At 38.2% G+C, this 21,684-nt stretch overlaps 1 protein-coding gene across 6 annotated transcripts in view; it reads left to right on the plus strand.

The window, feature by feature from the left end:
• The window catches only part of NEK1 (NIMA related kinase 1), a 248,558-nt gene that overhangs the window by 13,734 nt on the left and 213,140 nt on the right, over nucleotides 1-21,684 (plus strand). For all 6 annotated transcript variants that reach the window (XM_047856749.1, XM_047856753.1, XM_047856750.1 and 3 more), the window contains exon 5: nucleotides 14,755-14,852. In XM_047856749.1, the coding sequence (XP_047712705.1) occupies nucleotides 14,755-14,852 (98 nt within the window). The remainder of the gene's footprint in view (nucleotides 1-14,754; nucleotides 14,853-21,684) is intronic.

The raw sequence follows: 21,684 nt of genomic DNA on the forward strand, positions 1-21,684 counted from the left end.
TTATTTATTATTATTTGTTAATCTTTATTTATTTTTGAGAGAGAGAGAGCAAGCAGAGGAGCAACAGAGAGAGAAGGAAACACAGGATCCGAGGCAGGCTCCAGGCTCTGAGCTGTTAGCACAGAGCCTGACGTGGGGCTCGAACTCACCATCCGCGAATTCATGACCTGAGCCGAAGTCAGATGCTTTACTGACTGAGCCATCCACACATCCCTAATACTGCTATTTAATTTTAAAGGAATACATGCTCATGGTAAACATTCAAAAAGTACAGCTGGCACGAGCCTAAATTCTCTGTTCCTCTCACTCCGTCTTCTTTCCCATTCCCCTAGGGGTAAATAGTCAGTGTTATGAATTCGGTGTTTCTTTATTGTAGTTTCTGGAACAAACATATACATTATACATACAGTTTTTAACATTTAGAAACAAGTGGGATGATATTATCTATTTCTGCATCTTGCTCTTTTCACTTTATATCTCATGGATTTCTTTCCATGTCATTATGTATTGATGCACCACATTCTTTTTTTTTTTTTATTTAAAAAAAAATTTTTTTTTTCAACGTTTATTTATTTTTGGGACAGAGAGAGACACAGCATGAACAGGGGAGGGGCAGAGAGAGAGGGAGACACAGAATCGGAAACAGGCTCCAGGCTCTGAGCCATCAGCCCAGAGCCCGATGCAGGGCTCGAACTCACAGACCGCGAGATCGTGACCTGGCTGAAGTCGGACTCTTAACCAACTGCGCCACCCAGGCGCCCCGATGCACCACATTCTTTATAACTTTCTTATAACAACGGCAGCATATCCCATTGTGTGCATTGTATGGTTCTATCACAGTTTATTTAGCCAGTTTTCTGTTAGGGACACTTAGGTTGTTTTTTAGTTTTTCACTATTGCAGATAATGTTGCACTGAATATCCTTGTACAGGTGTCTGTGTACTATCATAGTATTTCTGTAGGAGTGGAATTGTTAGACTAAAGGAAGTAAGAGTTCGTGTGTCTCTCTCACTTTCCAACCTTGGCTTATAATTCTATAATTTATATGATACAGTTTTATCTGGTGATTCATATATATTTCTACCTTACCTGAATGATCTCATTGTAATCCGTGTAGTTCTTTGAACCTCTGTAGTTTCAGTAAGAGCTTTTAGAAGCTCTAAAATACAAATGTTCTCTAAAATGATTAAAAATAACTTATATATGCAAACATTTAAAATCCGTCAATTTTAGGGGCGCCTGGATGGCTCAGTCAGTTAAGCGTCCGACTTTGGCTCAGGTCATCTTACAGTTGGTAGGTTTGGGCCCTGCATCGGGCTCTGTGCTGACAAGCTCAGAGCCTGGAGTCTGCTTTGGATTCTGGGTCTCCCTCTCTCTCTGCCCCTCCCTCACTTGCACGCGCGCTCTCTCTCTCTCTCTCTCTCTCTCTCTCTGTCTCAAAAATAAATAAAAAATGTTAAAAACAAAAGAGGCATCAAAGAAATGAAATATTGATGTCATTGTTAGATACCATTGTAAGTAAATCTTATAAAGTCACTTAAAAGGCAGTATGGTTCTGTTGTGACAATCATACAAATAAGACCACCAGTGTGATTTTTTTTTTTTAAGTCCCAACATTATACATATGGGAATTTAGGGCACAGAAAAAATTGCATTGACAACATAAACAGATTTTAAAAATTGCTGTCTTTGGGGTGCCTGCGTGGCTCAGTCAGTTAAGCGTCTGACCTTTCATTTTGGCTCAGGTTATGATCTCATGGTTCTTGAGATGTAGCCCAGAGTCAGACTCTGTGCTGAGAATGTGGAGCCTGCTTGAGATTCTTTCTCTCCCTCCCTCTCTACCCCTCCCCTGCTCTCTCTTTCTCTCAAAATAAATAAACTTAAAAAAAAAGTGCTGTCTTCAATTTAACTTAAAAGGAAAAATGAAGGCCATGTGTATTGGAAAAACTTATAGAAGAATCAATAAAAGACGCCTATATTGAAGACAGATGTGAAATGTTTGGATAAAATTATTCTGTAAGACATGTGAGTGGGGAGAAAAAGTATTTCCAGGCATATAAATATATAACTGGATTATAATACTACATATCATAAGTATACACTTTACATCCCTAAATTTATAAAGTAAAATTTTAATCATTGAGAAAGTGAGGGATTATTTTATATTACTGTATATTTGGGTATCTGGATTATACATTTTACTCAGGTATTTATGTACTGCTCTGTGTTTTTGCTTGTCTGTAGCTATCACCTTTTAATTTTGTTATTTTTATTTTCCTACATTCTGTGATTTTTATCCTCAAGTTTTATGTCTTACTGTTTCTGAAGTAATTTTTATATCTTTAATGGCAGCTTTTCAATATCATACTTGGTTATAGGTGTTAGCCTTCAGTTTGTTCCTCATTGGTGCTGCCAAAATCTAACTTCTGTGTCTACTTGAAAAAAGCTTTTCTTTGAGGCTAAATTTGGATTACTTTTTGCTGCAGGTAATAGAGAATCTAACCAGTATTGGTTTAAGTGGAAAAGATATTTAATTAACTCACCTAACACGAAGTCTCAAACATAAGCAGTCCTATAACAGGGCATGTCTGGTAGCTTAGGAGTGTTACCAAGATTCAGGCTCTTCTCTTCTGCATTCTTAGTCTCAGTTTTTCAGCCTAATGCTTTTCACCTTGTCCCAAGATGGCTCTTGGAATTTAGGCAGATGTTTTCATCTAAGGCTGAAAGAAGGAGGCAGTACTAGCAGGTGTTCTTAAATCTGTTCATTTAATAAGGTAAACAAATGCTTTTTTAGAAGCCATTGTTCAGATTTCCTCTTACTTCTTATTGGCCAAAACTGGGTCAGTGACCACTCTAGCTGTAGGGGATACTCGAAATGAGAAAATCTGGGATTTTTTTTCAGCTTCTCAGTTGAGGAGTAATGAAGGAGAAGAGGGTTATAATTAGCTATTGAGTTAGTCAGCTAAGTGCATGCTTTGCTCGTTGGTTGTGGTTCGTATCCTCATTACTATGTTTTTGTTAAACTCTTAGTCATTTTCTTTTTTTTTTTTTTTATTTTTTTTTCAACGTTTATTTATTTTTGGGACAGAGAGAGACAGAGCATGAACGGGGGAGGGGCAGAGAGAGAGGGAGACACAGAATCGGAAACAGGCTCCAGGCTCTGAGCCATCAGCCCAGAGCCTGACGCGGGGCTCGAACTCCCAGACCGTGAGATCGTGACCTGGCTGAAGTCAGACGCTTAACTGACTGCGCCACCCAGGCGCCCCAACTCTTAGTCATTTTCTAACATGCATTGAGGCTTAGTCACTTGTCTTACAGTCTTTTTTGCCCCAACTTCAAGCATTTTATGTGTTGGTGGGTTTTATGAGTTTCAGAGTGTGTTTCTCCATTATTGTGTGAGCCCATTGGCGATAATGGTGGGAATTATATTTCTGTATCCCTAGCATCTTGTGCGAAGTGCCTGGCACATAGTGGACACTTGGATGTTTGAATGTTTGAAGAAATACAAAACATATCAGTACGTCCCTTGTGGAAAAAAGGCTTTTCTGTTGACCTTACATTTTAAGTAGTATTTATCCCAAAATTAATAATAGATGTATTATAAGCAGCAGAAAATATTACAGTTTATGTCCTAGAGCTTAAACATTTTACTTCACAAGTATCTTTTAAGTTTATTTATTTATTTATTTGAAGTCGGGGGCGGGGGGGAAGAGAGAGAGAGAGAGACAGAGAAGGAAAGTGGAGGAGGGGCAGAGAAGGGGCGAGAGAGAATCCTAGGCAGGCTCTGGACGGTGCAGAGCCCGATGCAGGGCTCAAGCTCACAAACTGAGATCACCACCTGAGCCGAAGTCAGAAGCTTAACTGACTGAGCCACGCAGGTCACCCTAAACATTTTATTTTAGAATCGCTTCTCCTCCATCCCTTTCTCAGGGCCTGTTTAACCTTCTCTGTCTCTCACACACATATATACACATTTTCACCTTTTTTTTTTCTTTTGATAGTTTGGTTTTTGATACATGCATCTGGCACAAAATTCCCATGTTCTGTAACAACAAAAAGTTTGCCCTTTATTCCTATCTTTGAGCCACCTGTTTTACTTCTTTGGGTTTAACCATTGTTACCACTATCTTGTATTTCAGAAATATTTGAGATATTAATATAAAGCATATACAAGTGATAGCATGCTGTACATGATTTTTTGCTTTTTTTATGCTATATAAATGTTAACATCCTATACATATCTCTTTACAAATAATGGATTGCACATTTTTTTGGGCTTTTGTTTTTTTATTCACATTGTGGTATCTTATATGTTTATTTGATATCATTCATAAAGAGTTATACAGATTCTTTTATTTATTTAGTTTTAATTTTAATTGCTGTATATTTAGTGTTTAATATAGTGTTGTATTAGTTTCAGGAGTGCAGTATAGTGATTCAACAATTCTCTACATTACTCAGTGCTCATCAAGATAAATGTACTCTTGCTCCCCTTCACCTGTTTCACCCATCACCCCACCCACCTCCCTTCTGGTAACCATCAATTTGTTCTCTAGTTAAGAGTCTGTATTTTGGTTTGTCTCCTTCTTTTCTTTGTTCTGTTTCTTAAATTTCACATATGAGTGAAAATATGGTATTTGTTTTTCTGTGACTTATTTCACTAGCATTATACTCTCTAGATCCATCCACATTGTTGCGAATTGCAAGGTCTTATTCTTTTTTTTTTTTTTTTTAAGTTTATTTATTTTGAGAGAAAGAGTTCACGTGTGCAAGTGGGGAAGGGGCAGAGAGCGAAGGAGAGAGAGAATCCCAAACAGATTCCATGCTGCCAGTGCAGAGCCCAATGCAGGGCTCGATCTCATGAACCCTGAGATCACACCTGAGCTGAAATCAAGAGTTGGATGCTTAACTGACTGAACCACCCAGGCGTCCCAAAAATCTTATTCTTTTTTATGCCTAAGTAATATTCCATCACATGGAATGTGTGTGTGTGTGTGTATATATATATATATACACACACATTTGTGTATGTATATAGAGGTTTATATGTTTGTGTATGTGTGTATATATATGTTTGTGTATGTATATGTATGTGTGTATATGTATGTATACAGATATACATACATATGTGTATAGATGTATGTGTATGTGTATATGTGTGTATATATGTGTGTGTGTATATATATATATATATATATATATATATTTATACCACATCTTTTTTATCCATTCATCTATTGATGGACACTTGGACTGCTTCCATAATTTGCCTATTGTACTTAATGCTGCAATAAACATAGGGGTGTATGCATCTTTTTAAATTAGTGTTTTTGTATTTTTTGGGTAAATACTCAGTAGGGGACTTACTGAATCATATGGTAGTTCTATTTTAATTTTTTGAGGCACTTCTATACTGTTTTCCAGAGTGGCTGTACCAGTTTTCATTCTCACCAACAGTGCATGAGGGTTCCCTTTTCTCTGTATCCTCACCAACACTTGTTTATTGTGTTTAAAAAAAATTTTTTTTTAATATTTTTCTTTTCTTTTTTTTTTTTTTTCAACGTTTTTATTTATTTTTGGGACAGAGAGAGACAGATCATGAACGGGGGAGGGGCAGAGAGAGAGGGAGACACAGAATCGGAAACAGGCTCCAGGCTCTGAGCCATCAGCCCAGAGCCTGACACGGGGCTCGAACTCCCGGACCGCGAGATCGTGACCTGGCTGAAGTCGGACGCTTAACCGACTGCGCCACCCAGGCGCCCCTTTTTTTTTTTTTTTTTTTTTTTTTTATATTTTTCAAGGAGAGAGAGAGCGTGAGCAGAGGAGGGGCAGAGAGAGAAGGAGACACTGAATCTGAAGCAGGCTCCTGGCTCTGAGCAGTCAGCACAGAGCCCAATGTGGGACTCAAACTCATGAGCCATGAGATTGTGACCTGAGCCGAAGTCGGATGCTCAACCGACTGAGACACCCAGATGTTCCTGTGTTTTTGATTCTAGCCATTCTGACAGGTGTGAGGCAGTATCTCATTGTGGTTTTGATTTTCATTTCTCTGATGATGAGTGATGTTGAGCATCTTTTCATGTGTCTGTTGGCAATCTGTATGTCTTCTTTGAAGAAAGGCCTGTTCATGTCTTCTGCCATTTTGAATTGGATTATTTGGGGTTTTTTTTGGTGGTGAGTTATGTAAGTTCTTTATATATTTTGGATAATGTTTATCAGATATGTCATTTGCAAATATCTTCTCCCATTCTGAAGGTTGCCTTTTAGTTTTGTTGATTGTTTCCTTTGCTGTGCACCCCTATGTTTATTGCAGCATTAAATACAATTTTGATGTAGTCCCAGTCATTAATTTTTGCTTTTGTTTCCCTTGGATCAGGACACAGATCTGGAAATCTGTTGCTACAGCTGGTATCAGAGAAATTACTGTCTGTGCTCTCTTCTAAGGTTTTTATGGTTTCAGGTCTCACATTTAGTTCCTTAAGCCATTTTGAGTGTATTTTTGTGTATGATGTAAGAAAGTGGTTCCGTTTTATTCATTTTCATGTAGCTGTCCAGTTTTCCCATCATCTTTTATTGAAGAGACTTTTGCCAATTGCATATTCTTGCCTCTTTTGTCAAAGATAAATTGACCATATAATGATGGATTTATTTCTGGGCTCTCTCTTCTTTTCTTTTCTTTTTTTTAAAATTTTTTTTAATGTTTATTTATTTTTGAGACAGAGAGAGACAGAGCATGAATGGGGGAGGGGCAGAGACAGAGGGAGACACAGAATCGGAAGCAGGCTCCAGGCTCTGAGCCATCAGCCCAGAGCCTGACGCGGGGCTTGAACTCACGGACCGTGAGATCGTGACCTGAGCTGAAGTCGGACGCTTAACCGACTGAGCCACCCAGGCGCCCCTCTCTTCTTTTCTACTAATGTATGTGTCTGTTTTTGTGCCAGTACCATACTGTTTTGATTGCTACATCTTTGTAGTATATCTCGAAATCTGAGATTGTGATACTTCCAGTTTTGTTCTTTTTCAAGATTGCTTTCGCCCTTTGGCATGTTTTGAGGCTTCATACAAAATTTTAGGATTGTTCTAATTCTGTGAAAAATGCTGTTGGTATTTTGATAGGGATTGCATTAAATCTGTAGATTATTTTGGGTAGTATGTACATTTTAACAATTTTTGTTCTTCCAGTCCTTGAACATGGAATATCTTTCCATTTTTTTGTGTCTTCAAGTTTTTTTCATCAGTGCTTTATAATTATCAGAGTATAGGTCTTTCACCCTCTTGGTTAAGTTTATTCCTAGGTACTTTATTGTTTTGGGTGCATTTGTAAATGGAATGGTTTTCTTAAGTTCTCTTTCTGCTATTTCATTATCAGCGTATAGAAATGCAATGGATTTCTTTACATTGATTTTGTATCCCATGACCTTCTTGAATTCATTTATTAGTTCTAGTAGTTTTTTGGTGGTCTTTTAGGTTTTCTATGTATAGGATCCTGCTATCTACAAATAGTGAGTTTTACTTTTTCCTTACCAATTTGGATGCCTTTTATTCCTTTATCTTGTGTGATTGCTGTAGCTAGGACTTCCAGTACTATGTTGAATAAAAGTGGTGAGAGTAGACATCCTTGTCTTCTTCTTGACCTTGGGGGAAAAGCTCTATTTTTCACCACTGAGTATTATATTAGCTGTGGGTCTTTCATATATGGCCTTTATTACGTTGCAGTATGTTCCCTCTAGACCTGCTTTGTTGAGGGTTTTATCATAAATTGATGATGTACTTTGTGAAATGCTTTTTCTGCACCTATTGAAATAATCGTATGGTTTTTATACTTTCCTTTGTTGATATATCACATTACTTGATTTGCAAATGTCGAACCACTCTTGCATCCTAGGGATAAATTCCACTTGATCATGGTGAATAATTTTTCAGTGTATTGTTGGATTCGGTTTGCTAATATTTGTTGAGGACTTTTGTATCTTTGTTCATCAGAGATAGTGGCCTGTAGTTTTCTCTTTTTGTAGTGTCTTTTTTTTTTTTAAAGAGGTTTATTTTTGAGAGAGTGAGCAGGGGAGGTGCGGAGAGGGGGGGGGGCAGAGGATCTGAAGCAGGCTTCACCCTGATGTCAGAAAGCCCAATGCAGGGCTCGAACCCCCAAAGCATGGGGTCATGGCCTAAGCTCAACCAGTTGAGCCACGCAGGTGCCTCTGTAGTGTCTTTATCTGGTTTTGGTGTCAGGGTAATGCTGGCCTCATAGAATGAATCTGGGTTTTCCTTCCTCTTCTATTTTTGGAGTAGTTTGGAAGCATAGGTATTCCCTCTTCCTTAAATGTTTGGTAGAATTTACCTGTGAAGCTGTCTGGTCCTGGACTTTTGTTTGCTGGGAGTTTTTTTTTTGTTTGTTTGTTTTGTTTTAATTGCTGATTCAATTTCATTACTGGTAATTGGTCTGTTCAAACTTTGTTTCTTCCTGATTCAGTTTGGGAGGTTATATAAAATTCCTAAAGGAATTTTTCTGTTTCTTCTGGATTGTCCATATGTTGGCATGTAATTTTTCATAATATTCTTTTACAATCCTTTGTATTTCTGTGGTGTTGGTTGTTAATTTCTCTTCTTTCATTTCTGATTTTGCCTACTTGAGCCCTCTCTTTTTTTGATGAGTCTGGCTAAAGGTTTATCAATTTTGTTGGTACTTTCAAAATACCAACATCTGGTTTCACTAGTCTGTTTTGTTTTTTTAGTTTCTATTTCATTTATTTCTGTTCTAATCTTTATTATTTCTTTCATTCTACTGTATTTAGGTTTTGTTCCTTTTTTTTCTAGCTCCTTTGGGTGTAGGGTGAGGTTGCTTATTTGAGATTATTTTTGCTTTTTGATGTAGGTCTGTATTGTTTTGAACTTCCCTCTTAGAGCAGTTTTTTGCTGCATCCCAAAGATATTGGACCATTGTGTACTAAATTTCATTTGTCTTTATGTATTTTTTGATTTCCTCTTTGATTTCTTGGTTAACCCATTCGTTGTTTAGTAGCTTGTTATTTAATCTCCATGTAGTTGTGTTCTTGCCAGATATTTTCTTTGTGGTTGATTTCTCGTTTCTTAGGTTTGTAGTCAGATATATGAATCGTATGATTTTGATTTTTCTGAATTTGTTGAGACATGTTTTGTGGCCTAATACGTGATCTTTTCTGGAGTGTGTTCTATGTGCACTTGAACATGTATTCTGCAGTTTGGATGGGATATTTTGAATATATCTATTAGATCCATCTGGTCCAGTGTGTCATTCAAAGCCACTGTTTCCATTTTTATTTTCTCTTTGGATGATCTGTCCATTGATTTAAGTGCAGTGTTAAAGTCCCCTACTATTCTTATATTACTATTGATTACTTCCTTTATGTTTTGTATTTTATAGCTGCTTTCTATATTTGGTTGCTTTCATGTTGAGTGCATAAATATTTACAATTGTTATATTTTCTTGTTGGATTATTTCCTTTATGATTATGTAGTGTCCTTCTTTGTCTCTTGTTATACTCTTTGTTTTAAAAATCTAGTTTGTCTGATTAGAAGTATTGCTACCCCAGCTTTCTGTTCGGTTCCATTTGCATGATGAATGCTTTCCATCCTTTCACTTTCAATCTGCTTGTGCATTTAGGTCTTAAATGAGACTCTGGTAGGCACCATATAGATGGTTCTTACTTTTTTATCCATTCCATGACTCTGTGTCTTTTGATTGGAGTGTTTAGCCCATTTACATTCAGAATAATTATTGATAGGTATATAATTATTGCCATCTTGTTACTTGTCTTATGATAGTTTTTGTAGTTCTTCTGTGTTTCTTGCTTCTTTTGCTCTCTTCTCTCATGGTTTGTTGGCTTTCTTAGTAATATACTTGGATTCCTTTCTCTTTATATTTTGCTTATCTGCTACTGGTTTTTGATTTGTGGTTACTATTATGTTTGTATATAAAATCCTGTTCATATAGCAGTCTATATTAACTTGATGGTTGCTTCAGTTTAAACACATTCTTTACTCTCCCTCTCCCCCACGTTTTAGGTATATGGTGTCATATTTTACATCCTTTTATTTTGTGGAACCTTTCACTGATTTTTACACATATACTTATTTTGCTGCTTTTTTGTGTCCATTTTTCTTACTCATAGTTAAGGTCTTTTCTTTCTACTCAAAGAGTCCCCTCTAACATTTTTTGTAGAGCTGGTTTAGTGGTTAAGACTTTCTTTAATTTTTGTTTGTCTCAGAAACTCTTCACCTGTCCTTCTGTTCTGATGATAGCCTTACTGCATGGAGTATTCTTGGCTGCGGGTATTTTTCTTTCAGCACTTTGAATATATTATTCCACTCCCTTTGGCCAGTAAAGTTTCTGTTGAAAAAATGCACTGATAGCCTTATGAGGTTTCTTATGTACTTAAGTATCTTCTCTTGCTGTTTTTAAAATTCTCTTCTTGGGGCGCCTGGGTGGCGCAGTCGGTTAAGTGTCCGACTTCAGCCAGGTCACGATCTCGCGGTCTGTGAGTTCGAGCCCCGCGTCGGGCTCTGGGCTGATGGCTTGGAGCCTGGAGCTTGTTTCCAATTCTGTGTCTCCCTCTCTCTCTGCCCCTCCCCCGTTATGCTCTGTCTCTCTCTGTCCCAAAAATAAATAAAAAACGTTGAAAAAAAAATTAAAAAAAAAATAATCTTCTTATCACTACTTTTTGCCATTTTAATTACTATCTGTCTTGGTGTGGACCTTTTTTTTTTTAATGTTTATTTACTTTTGAGAGAGAGGGAGAGAGCGCAAGCATCAGCAAGAGAAGGGCAGCGAGAGAGGGAAACAGAATCCGAAGCAGGCTCCAGGCTCCGAGCTGTCAGCACAGAGCCTGATGTGGAGCTTGAACTCACAAACTGCGAGATCATGACCTGAGCTGAAGTCAGATGCTTAACTGACTGAGCCACCCAGGCACCCCTTGGTGTGGACCTTCTTACATTGATTTTGTTGGGGGCTGTGTCTCCTGGATGTGGATTTCTGTTTCCTTTCCCAGATTAGGGAAGTTTGCAGCTATTTTATCTTCAAATACATTTTCTGACTCCTTTTCTCTCTCTTCTGGGATCACTATGATGTGAATTATTGATTATCCTTGATGGTGTCACTGAGTTCCCAAGTCTATTTTAAAAAAATTTTTTATGTTTATTTATTTTTGAGAGAGAGTGTGAGCAGGGGGAGGGGCAGAGAGAGACAGAGTTAAGAATCTGAACTGGGCTTCAGGCTCTGGGCTGTTGGCACAGATCCTGACCGTGGGGTTGAACCCACAAGCCATGAGATCATTACCTGAGCTGAAGTTGGATGCTTAACCAGCTGAGCCACCTAGGTGCCCTGAAGTCAATTTTTTATTATTTTTCCTCTCTCTCCTTCGGCTTGATTGCTTCCCATTCCTCCGTCCTCCTGGTTGCTGATCCATTCCTCTGCTTCCTTTAGTCTACTATTTATTATATCGAGTACATTTTTTATTTCAGTTATAGAGTCCTTAATCTCTGATTCATTCTTTTTTTATGTTTTTTATCTCGATGTTAGGAGTCTCACTGAGGTCCACTGTTTTCTCAAGTCCAGTGAATAATATCCTTATGGTCATTATTTACTTGTTAACTTATATTTTAGAGAGCATGCACATGCAAGTTGGGGAGAGGGGCATTGAGAGAGAGAATCTTAAGCAAGCTGTACGCTCTGTGTGGAGCCCAATGCAGGGCTTGATCCCACAACCCTAGGTTCATGACCTGATCTGAAATCAAGAGTCAGATGCTCGACCAATTGAGCCACCCAGGCGCCCCCATCCTTATGATCATTACTTTAAATTCTCTGTTAGATATATTACTTATTTCCATGCCTCTTAGGTCTCTTGTATGATTTTCATCCTGTTCTTTCATTTGAGACATATTCCTCTGTCTCCTTATATGTTCTAATTCTGTGTCTATTTCTTTTTTAGGAAAGTCAGCTGCATTTTTGGCTCTTGAAAGTAGTGGCTTTATGAAAAAGAGGTCTTATAGTGCCCTGTAATTCAATGTCCCCTGTTCTCCAGAACATGGCACTTCAGGGGTGTCTCCTATGTGTGATATATATGCTCTGCTATTGTGGCTGAGTGGCATTTACCTTTAATTCAGTTGTCTGCAGTGGCTCTCTTTGCCTCTCTTAGGCAGGGTTTGGATTCTGTGTTGTTGGTGGGCTGGTCTGGGGCTGTCTTGGGCTTGGGTTGAGTCAGACCAGGCAGTTACTAGCAATGCAGTAACACCAAAATGCAAGGCGCTGTCCCTTTGTTTTCTCCTGAGAAGCTTTCATTGGTGGGCAGGGCCTATAGTCAGACCAGGTGTCTGCTCCCAGCCCACTTCTGGGGTGCATTCGGACTGGCTGTCTGCCCCTCAAGCATGAGTCACTTTGGAGGGGTGCTAGTCCCTTTTGGGGCTCCTTTCACCCTGCCAGTCTTATGGTATCTCTTTGGATGGGCTCTCCCAGAGGCATATTGAAAGGTAGAGGCCCACAGGAGAATGTGGGTACAGGGTGTAGGGTGTTAGCAAGGTGTGCATGGGTCTGCTGTTGGAGGATAACTGGAATAATGCCTGGCTGGAGAGGATATGCCTGTGGAATGTGGGTCAGGTTGCACCATTAGCAGGCTAGGTGGAGAGTCTTGGCACTATACTGGTTTCTTATAAGTATCCATGTACCTACACTGCTGGACAGGGCAATACTGTGGTGCCTGCCAATTCATCTGCTCCTGGAGAAGTCTCCCAACCTCCTTGCCATGCCTGCACAACTCTGAGATTAATAAACCAGTCTCCTTTATGCCCCAGACATTTTTCAAAGTGCTGCATCTGTTTTGCATCTCTGCTGGGCTATTTTTTTTTTAATTTTTTTTTTAACGTTTATTTATTTTTGAGACAGAGAGAGACACAGCATGAACGGGGGAGGGGCAGAGAGAGAGGGAGACACAGAATCGGAAACAGGCTCCAGGCTCTGAGCCATCAGCCCAGAGCCCGACGTGGGGCTCGAACTCGCGGACCGCGAGATCGTGACCTGAGCTGAAGTCGGACGCTCAACCGACTGAGCCACCCAGGCGCCCCTCTGCTGGGCTATTTGTTGTGGTCTCTGTTAAAGGGTGGTGACAGTATCCTATTGCTGTCTTGCTTTCCCAGAGCCCAGCATGCTGATTTTTAATGTTCTGGTGTTAAGCCCCACTGATTGTAAGATTGTGTGAAATTATGCCCCTATTGTTTTCAATGCCAAATGTTATGGGGATTCATCTTCCCCGTGAGGGTTCCCTGTGCCTGGTGTAAGGGTCTGTTTCTTCCCCCTCTCCAAACCATGGGTGTCCCCCCCCCCCCACCACCACCACTCCCCACATTAGTCAGTCCCACAGGTACTTTTAGCTCCTGACCATGTCTTCACCTTCCTATGTGGCCTCTTCCCTTCATTTAGCTGTGGAGAGTCTGTCCTGCCAGTCTTCCAGTCATTTTCTGTATTATTTACATTGATGTGGCTGTTACCTACTTCTATCCATGGGAAGAGGTGAGGCCAGGACTTCTTAGAAGTCCCAATGAATTATACAGATTCTTTTTTTAAAAATTTTTTTTTAACGTTTATTTTTGAGACAGAGACAGAGCATGAACGGGGGAGGGTCAGAGAGAGAGGGAAACAAAGAATCTGAAACAGGCTCCAGGCTCTGAGCAGTCAGCACAGAGCCCGGCGCGGGGCTCGAACTCACGGACCGCGAGATCGTGACCTGAGCTGAAGTCGGACGCTTAACCGACTGAGCCACCCAGGCGCCCCAACAGATTCTTAATTAGCTCAGTCATATAGGTTCCCAATCCATGGCATGTTAAAAACAGTTTATCAAAAGGAGGTATGGTAACAAGAACACTACCACAAGGTGCAAGATGCAAGTACTGATGGAAATAAGGCTATAAGCACAGAAGAGTAAAAGAAATGAAAACTGTTCTTTGAGTTGCAGTAGTCTCACTAGTAAGTAGTAGCTTAGTAAATGTTACAAGTGATATCAGCTACTCTCTAATTTGGGCAGAATAAGCATAGTGATACTCTTACATAAGACTAAAGATGGAGGGAAGGATGAGAAGTGTTCTTCTAGTCCTGTCTAGACTAGACGTAGGTAGAGTCACAGAAATGTCTTTTCCTGTGGACTGAGTCATAAAGGGGAATAAGATAATGCCCTATTTTCATGTTCACACATTATATACAATTTTTAAAAAGAGCAATAAAATCAAAGAAAGCTCCAAGAGTGTACAATCTTACTCACTGTTGAGTCCTCAGAATTCATTGCAACATCTGATATTTAGTAAGTAATAGATTAAGTGGATGAAACAAAGCTGAAAAGTAATGGTCAATTAGAAACTAAGTTATAATCCATCTTTGACAAATTGGTAGAAAAACATGTTTTTATAGATGATGTTTAAGAAAATATATCTATTAAATGAAAGCAAGTATGTTTGCCTGCATTTTGTCTGTGTTCCAGAGATGTTTAGACCAACGTGGATACTGCTGTTCAGTAAGATGCTGTATTCTTAGTAGAAAATCTTTAATGATGGAGCTGCCTGTTAACCCAGGTTATTATACAATCTGTATAACCGGATTTTGCACTCCAGTTCTTTTGAAGATGGTTCTGGTTTTCAGTAGAACATAATTAATTGCTGCATTTTAGTAAACCCTTGAGTACCTTTAGCTATACTTTTGACATACATTTTAAAAAATTTAATGTTTATATTTTGTAGAAAATGGTTCTCTCTACATAGTGATGGATTACTGTGAAGGAGGCGATCTGTTTAAACGAATTAATGCTCAGAAAGGCATTTTGTTTCAAGAGGATCAGGTGAGTTAGCATGTAGGAGATTGACTCTTACTCCTGATTATTGAGAAGCAATTCGAAGTTTATTTATATGTGTATTTATTTGTAAGTACAAATGCTTAATTGTAATTATTAGGACAGTTTTGTATCGAAATTCTAATATCTCAGTCACATTTCTGTCCTAGTTTCTATTAGTTCCCTATCTGTTCTAATTAGTTTCTATTAGTTCCCCATCTCATTTCTTGTCTATAATGTTATTATTATATTTGTAATATATTTATATCCTTTGCGTGTGTGTGTATAAATGCATATATTTATGTATATAACTTAATTATTCATTACGACTAATTATTTTATATTCTGTCAATTTGGCTTACTGCTGCCAGACCATATTTTCCTACAATGTGGCTTTCCTAGGTAATTCTAGCTCTGGAGGCCTTGCATTAGCAACTACATTAAATCTAATATCTGTTTTGACCTTAGAGATCTCTAAAATATGACCCTATCCTACCTGAGCAGTCTTTTTTTTTTTTTCCTAATGTTTATTCATTTTTGAGAGACAAAGCATAAGTGGGTAAGGAGCAGAGAGAGAGGGAGACACAGAATCGGAAGCAGTCTCCAGGTTCTGAGCTGTCAGCACAGATCCCGACGTGGGGCTCAAATTCACAAACTGTGAGATCATGACCTGAGGGGAAATCAGACGCTTAACTGACTGAGCCATCCAGGCACCCCATCTAATTTTTTTTTTTAGTATTCTCTAATATGCACCCCTTCTCATTTAACAAATATTTATTGATCATTTATTCCCTGTTTGGCACTATTTGTGTTAAGGACACATGTTTATACATCTCATTTTTCCTGTGTATTTATTATTTCTTTTATTTTGGTAATACTTTCTTGCCAACTCTCTATTATTAATATTCTACCTTTTTTTTAATTACAGTTCAGCTTAAGTCCCAGCCTTTCCTTTGATTTTCCACAAGCACTCTAATCTGTGATCTTTTCCTTCTCTAAATTTCTATTGCAGTTCTCATTATCACCCATTCTTAATTTTTATTATGTGCTTTTACAAAAGGGAATGGGGAGAGCCATGTGCTAGGAATGTTATATTTTTTGTCTCTTTTAAACTTTATAATCCCCCATGAATTAGTGTAGTTTATTTAATAGATAAGAAATCTAACACGTTAAGTAGCTTGTCCCAAATTGTATAGTTAGTGTTTGAACTTACTAGTATCTAACTCCAGAGTTTATTAAATATTTGTTTACAGGCTTAAATTGTAAAATTATTAAAAGGTTCAGAAATGGAAATAATTCTTTGCCCACTGTTCCATCCCTGAAGATTACTACGTTTTTAGGTGTCTTTTTCCAAATTTTCTTTTTCATACTTGCACATGTACATATATACATCAAGACACAGATATTCAGACATGGAATATTATACATTGCATACTCTATCTTGCTTTTGTCACTTAACAATTACCTTGAGTACCCAAACTTATAAATAGAACAAACTGCTGGTTGCCAGCAGTGGCAGCAGTGGCAAGGGGAGGGATGTTTGGCAAGATGGGTAAAGAGCAGTGGGTGATAGGGGCTTCCAGTTGTAGAATGAATAAGTTACTGCAATAAAAGGCACAGCATGAGGAGTAGAGTCAGTGATATTGTAATAGCAATGTATGGAGATAGATGATAGCTACGTTTGTAAACATACAAACTTATCAAATCACTACGTTGTACACCTGAAGCTAATGCAACAGTGTGTATCAACTATACTCAAATTAAAAAAATATTTAGAAAGCAAGGGAAATGTTACTTATAATACAAGGGAAAAAATACAGGCTGTGTTAAAAAATTATCTTGATTATTGTCACATGTTTGTCCATGTTGATCAATTATATTTGTTTTAATAGCTACATTATATCCCATTCCAGCAAAGCCTATGCTTTTTTGTTTCTTTAGGCAGCTATTTCAGTATCTGTAATGAATGTCTCTCTGTATTTTTTCAAAGTGGATATCATGGTCTTATATTTTTAATTTTTTAATTTTAATTTTTTAAAATTTACTTATTGTTTAATTTACATCCACGTTAGTTAGCATATAGTGCAACAATGATTTCAGGAGTAGATTCCTTAAGCCCCTTATCCATTTAGCCCATCTCTCCCTCCCACAAGCCCTCCAGCAACCCTCTGTTCTGTATATTTAAGAGTCTCTTATGTTTTGTCCCCCTCCATGTTTCTGTATTATTTTTACTTCCCTTCCCTTATGTTTATCTGTTTAGTATCTTAAATTCCTCATATGACTGAAGTCATTTATTTGTCTTTCTTTGCCTTCGCTTAGCCCCTAGTTCCATCCTAGTACCCTCTAGTTCCATCCACGTAGTTGCAAGTGGCAAGATTTCATTCTTTTTGATTGCTGTGTAATACTCCAGTGTGTGTGTGTGTGTGTGTGTGTGTGTGTGTACACACCACATAATCTTTATCCATTCATCTGCCGATGGACATTTGGGCTCTTTCCATACTTTGGCTATTGTTGATAGCACTGCTATAAACATGGGGGTGCATGTGTCCCTTTGAAACAGCACACCTGTATCCCTTGGGTTAATACCTAGTAGTGCAGTTTCTGGGTCGTAGGGTGGTTCTATTTTTAGTTTTTTGAGGAGCCTCCATACTGTTTTCCAGAGTGACTGCACCAGTTTGCATTCTCACCAGCATTGCAAAAGAGATCCTCTTTCTCCGCATCCTCACCGACATCTGTTGTTGCCTGAGTTGTTAATGTTAGTCATTCTGACAGGTGTAAGGTGGGATCTCATTGTGGTTTTGATTAGTATTTCCCTGATGATGAGTGATGTGGAGCATTTTTTCATGCATCTGTTGACCATCTAGATGTCTTCTTTAGAGAAGTGTCTATTCATATACTTTGCCCATATCTACACTGAATTTTTTTTTGGGGGTGTTGAGTTTGATAAGTTCTTTTACATTTTGGGTACTAACCCATTATCTCATATGCCATTTGCAGATATCTTCTCCCATTCTGTTGGTTGCCTTTTAGTTTTGCTGACTGTTTCCTTCACTATGCAGAAGCTTTTTATCTTGATGAGGTCCCAATGGTTCATTTTTGCTTCTGTTTCCCTTGCCTCCGGATATGTGTTGAGTAAGATGTTGCTGTGGCCAAGATCAAAGAAGATTTTGCCTGCTTTCTCCTCGAGAATTTTGATGGCTTCCTATCTTACATTTAGGTCTTTCATCCATTTTGAGTGTCTTTTTCTGTATGGTGTGAGGAAGTGGTCCAGGTTCATTCTTCTGCACGTTGCTGTCCAGTTTTCCCAGCACCGTTTGCTGAAGAGACTGTCCTTATTCCATTGGATATTCTTTCCTGCTTTGTCAAAGATTAGTTGGCCATATGTTTGTGGGTCCATTTCTGGGTTCTGTATTCTGTTCCATTGATCCGAGTGTCTGTTCTTATGCCAGTACCATACTGTCTTGATGATTACAGTTTTGTAATATGTCTTGAAGTCTGGGATTGTGATGCCTCCAGCTTTGGTTTTCTTTTTCAAGATTGCTTTGGCTATTCAGGGTCTTTTCTGGTTCCATACAAATTTAGGATTGTTTGTTCTAGCTCTGTGAAAAATGCTAGTGTTATTTTGATAGGGATTGCATTGAATTAACAGATTGCTTTGGTTAGTGTTGACATTTTAACAATATTTGTTCTTCCAATCTAGGAGCATGGAATGTTTTTCCATTTTTTGTGTGTGTGTGTCTTTTTCAGTTTCATTAGTTTTCTGTAGTTTTCAGTGTATAGATTTTTCACCTCTTTGGTTATGTTTATTCCTAGGTACTTTATGGTTTTTGGTGCAATTGTAAATGGGATTGATTTCTTGATTTCTCTTTCTGTTGCTTCATTATTGGTGTATAAGAATGCAACTAATTTCTTTGAATTGATTTTATATCCTGCGACTTTGCTGAATTCATGGATCAGTTCTAACAGATTTTTGGTGGAATATTTGGGGTTTTCCATATAGAGTATCATTTCATCTGCAAAGAGTGAAAGTTTGACTTCCTCCTGGCCGATTTGGATGCCTTTTATTCCTTTGTGTTGTCTGATTGCTGAGGCTAAGGCTTCCAATACCATGTTGAATAACAGTGGTGAGAGTGGACATCCTTGTCATGTTCCTGACCTTGGGGGGTAAGCTCTCAGTTTTTCCCCCTTGAGGATGATATTAGCAGTGGGTCTTTCATATATGGCTTTTATGATCTTGAGGTATGGTCCTTCTACCCCTACTTTCTTGAGGGTTTTTATCAAGAAAGGATGCTGTATTTTGTTAAATGCTTTCTCTGCACGTTGTCTTGTATTTTTACATGCATACCTGTTGTGTGATACCTCATTTAGTTCTGTTTTTCCCCTAGTACTGTTTCTGATCCATTTGTTTTGCTATCTGTGCATTTGTTGCTTCTACCTGCTATGTAATACTCCATGGTATTCGCTCAACTCTACACTTATTTTTACTGCATCATGCACCCTTAATTAATGTAGTCGGAATAATTTCACATTATAATTATTTCTTCAACAAGGTTGTAATTTACTGTAAAACAGAGATCACAATTTTCACTAATGACCTCTCATGGTACTTAGGAAAGCTGTGTCTATAAATTGGCACAACTAATCATGTGTTTGATAATACCATGTAGATGGGGACTTATGGTTTGTTGGCAGTAACTTGAAAATATGATCAGGTGAGATCTTGGGTTATATTTTAGTTAAGTACTATTAAATAAGGTAATGTCCTGTTTCTTACTTTACTTATCTCCTGTTTCCACAGTTAAGTGTACTAAATAGGGCACAGAACGTGGAGTAAGAAAACTTGGGTTTCAGTCATTGTTCTACTTATCAGCTTGGTAATTGTTATGTTAACAAATGACTTAACTATTTTGAGATTATTTCCTCATTCATTAATAGGGATGTTCATTCCACATAGCCAACTTCACTGTTGTGGTGAAGTCAAATAGTAATGTATGTTAATGTATAGAGTGCTATTTTTTTATTAGAATTGTACCTAATACATTCCATTGCTTGTGCTCATTTTTATTCATTTGTCTTTATTGAACTTTAAAATGCTTGCTATTAAATTTTGTAACATTCTGTAAAATACATTGATAGTCTGTGGATTTGGTTCTGCACTTGGATAAATGTTCTTAGTACATAATGATGTATGTGTATGTACTATATGTTATGCATCTTGTCATCCTAGAAATTATTATGGAGGTCTACTCTATGTATTTTTGTCCATCTCTGAAATTATTCCATAATAAACAATAAGAATTTTGCAAGTCTTTTTTTTTTAATTAATAGCATTTTTCTACCCTTCAGAATGATGTTTTGTTAGCACAAATAAGAACATTATATATTTTAGCCTGTTTGAAATGGGAATTAGTTAAACAGAAACATCTTACTCCTACTACATCCTGCCATGTTCTGGGCCTTGAAGCATAAAAACATGGGGGCCAGAGTCCATGTTTTGTTTTAGACTGCAGGGTGGCTTGAGTCTGAGATGGTTTTGTTCATTTCTAGATTGGAAGTAGGAAGAGAAAGGCCTGTGTAACAAAATGATTTAGACTGGAAGTCTGGTTAATTAATTATAGTAACCAATACCAGAATAAAAATTTCTATAGGGATATTTAATAAGGGCTTGATGAATATTTTCCTTAAGTGTAAATCTGGATAGCAAAGTCATTGGCAAATGTCTAGAACTTTCCCATTTTCTGAAATATTTGTTTAATAATAATTTCCTATACAAATTTAACCCAGGAAAGGCTGAGCTTCTTTTTGATTTGGCAAGTCTTACCATGCTGCTTTTACAGCAATGTTGAGCTAATTAATATATTGATAGTGTATTTACTAATAGTAGTGTATGCACCTGAAAAATAATATATGGTTACCTATTTAATCAAAGGACAAAATATTTTAAAGTAAATATAGATGAGGAGGATTCTGGGAAGATGGTGGAGTAGGAAGCAGGAGGAATCTCTCTCCCCACTTACACAACAATTACAGTGGCAGAATCTATCCTGTGAAACTATTTTGGATCTCTGGAGTCTGTTGTAGGCATGCAACTTGTAGGTGAAAGCTTAAATAATAAATTTTGTTTATTTTCAATCAATTTTAGGTCTTAGCTAGGTAACAGTGGCTGCCTCCCATTTCGCACCTCCCAGCACTCAGGCATTCAGCCCTGCATACTTTCCAGAAGCAGTTTGAATGCACTTGTGGGAACCAGGGTGAGCAAAAAGGTCCATGTCCTCCAAATGTCAGGGATCTGTGCTCTGATTATTTATTATTATCATTATTATTTTAATGAGAGAGAGAGAGAGTGCACAAGCGGGGAAAGAGGCGGAGGGAGAGAGAGGAATGAATCTTAAGCAGGTTCCATACTCAGTGCATAGCCTGACATGGAGTTCAGTCCCATGACCCTGGATCATGACCAGAGCCTAAATCAAAAGTTGGACACTCAGCTGATTGAGCTACCCAGGCACCCCTGTTCTCTGATTGTTAATTGCAATTTCTGATCTTGGAGGTGCAGACAAGGAGGTGGACAGCCATTGTTGTACCTCCCCCCTGATTGAAAGCCCCACTCTTGGGGCGCCTGGGTGGCTCAGTCGGTTAAGCGTCCGACTTCAGCCCGGGTCACGATCTCGCGATCCGTGAGTTCGAGCCCCGCGTCGGGCTCTGGGCTGATGGCTCAGAGCCTGGAGCCTGCTTCCGATTCTGTCTCCCTCTCTCTCTGTCTCTCTCTGTGTCAAAAATAAATAAACGTTAAAAAAAAATTAAAAAAAAAAAAAGAAAGCCCCATTCTTTCATGCTGAGGTGA

This window comes from Prionailurus viverrinus, chromosome B1 (assembly GCF_022837055.1).
Source record: "Prionailurus viverrinus isolate Anna chromosome B1, UM_Priviv_1.0, whole genome shotgun sequence".
NCBI classification, from domain to species: Eukaryota; Metazoa; Chordata; class Mammalia; order Carnivora; family Felidae; genus Prionailurus; species Prionailurus viverrinus.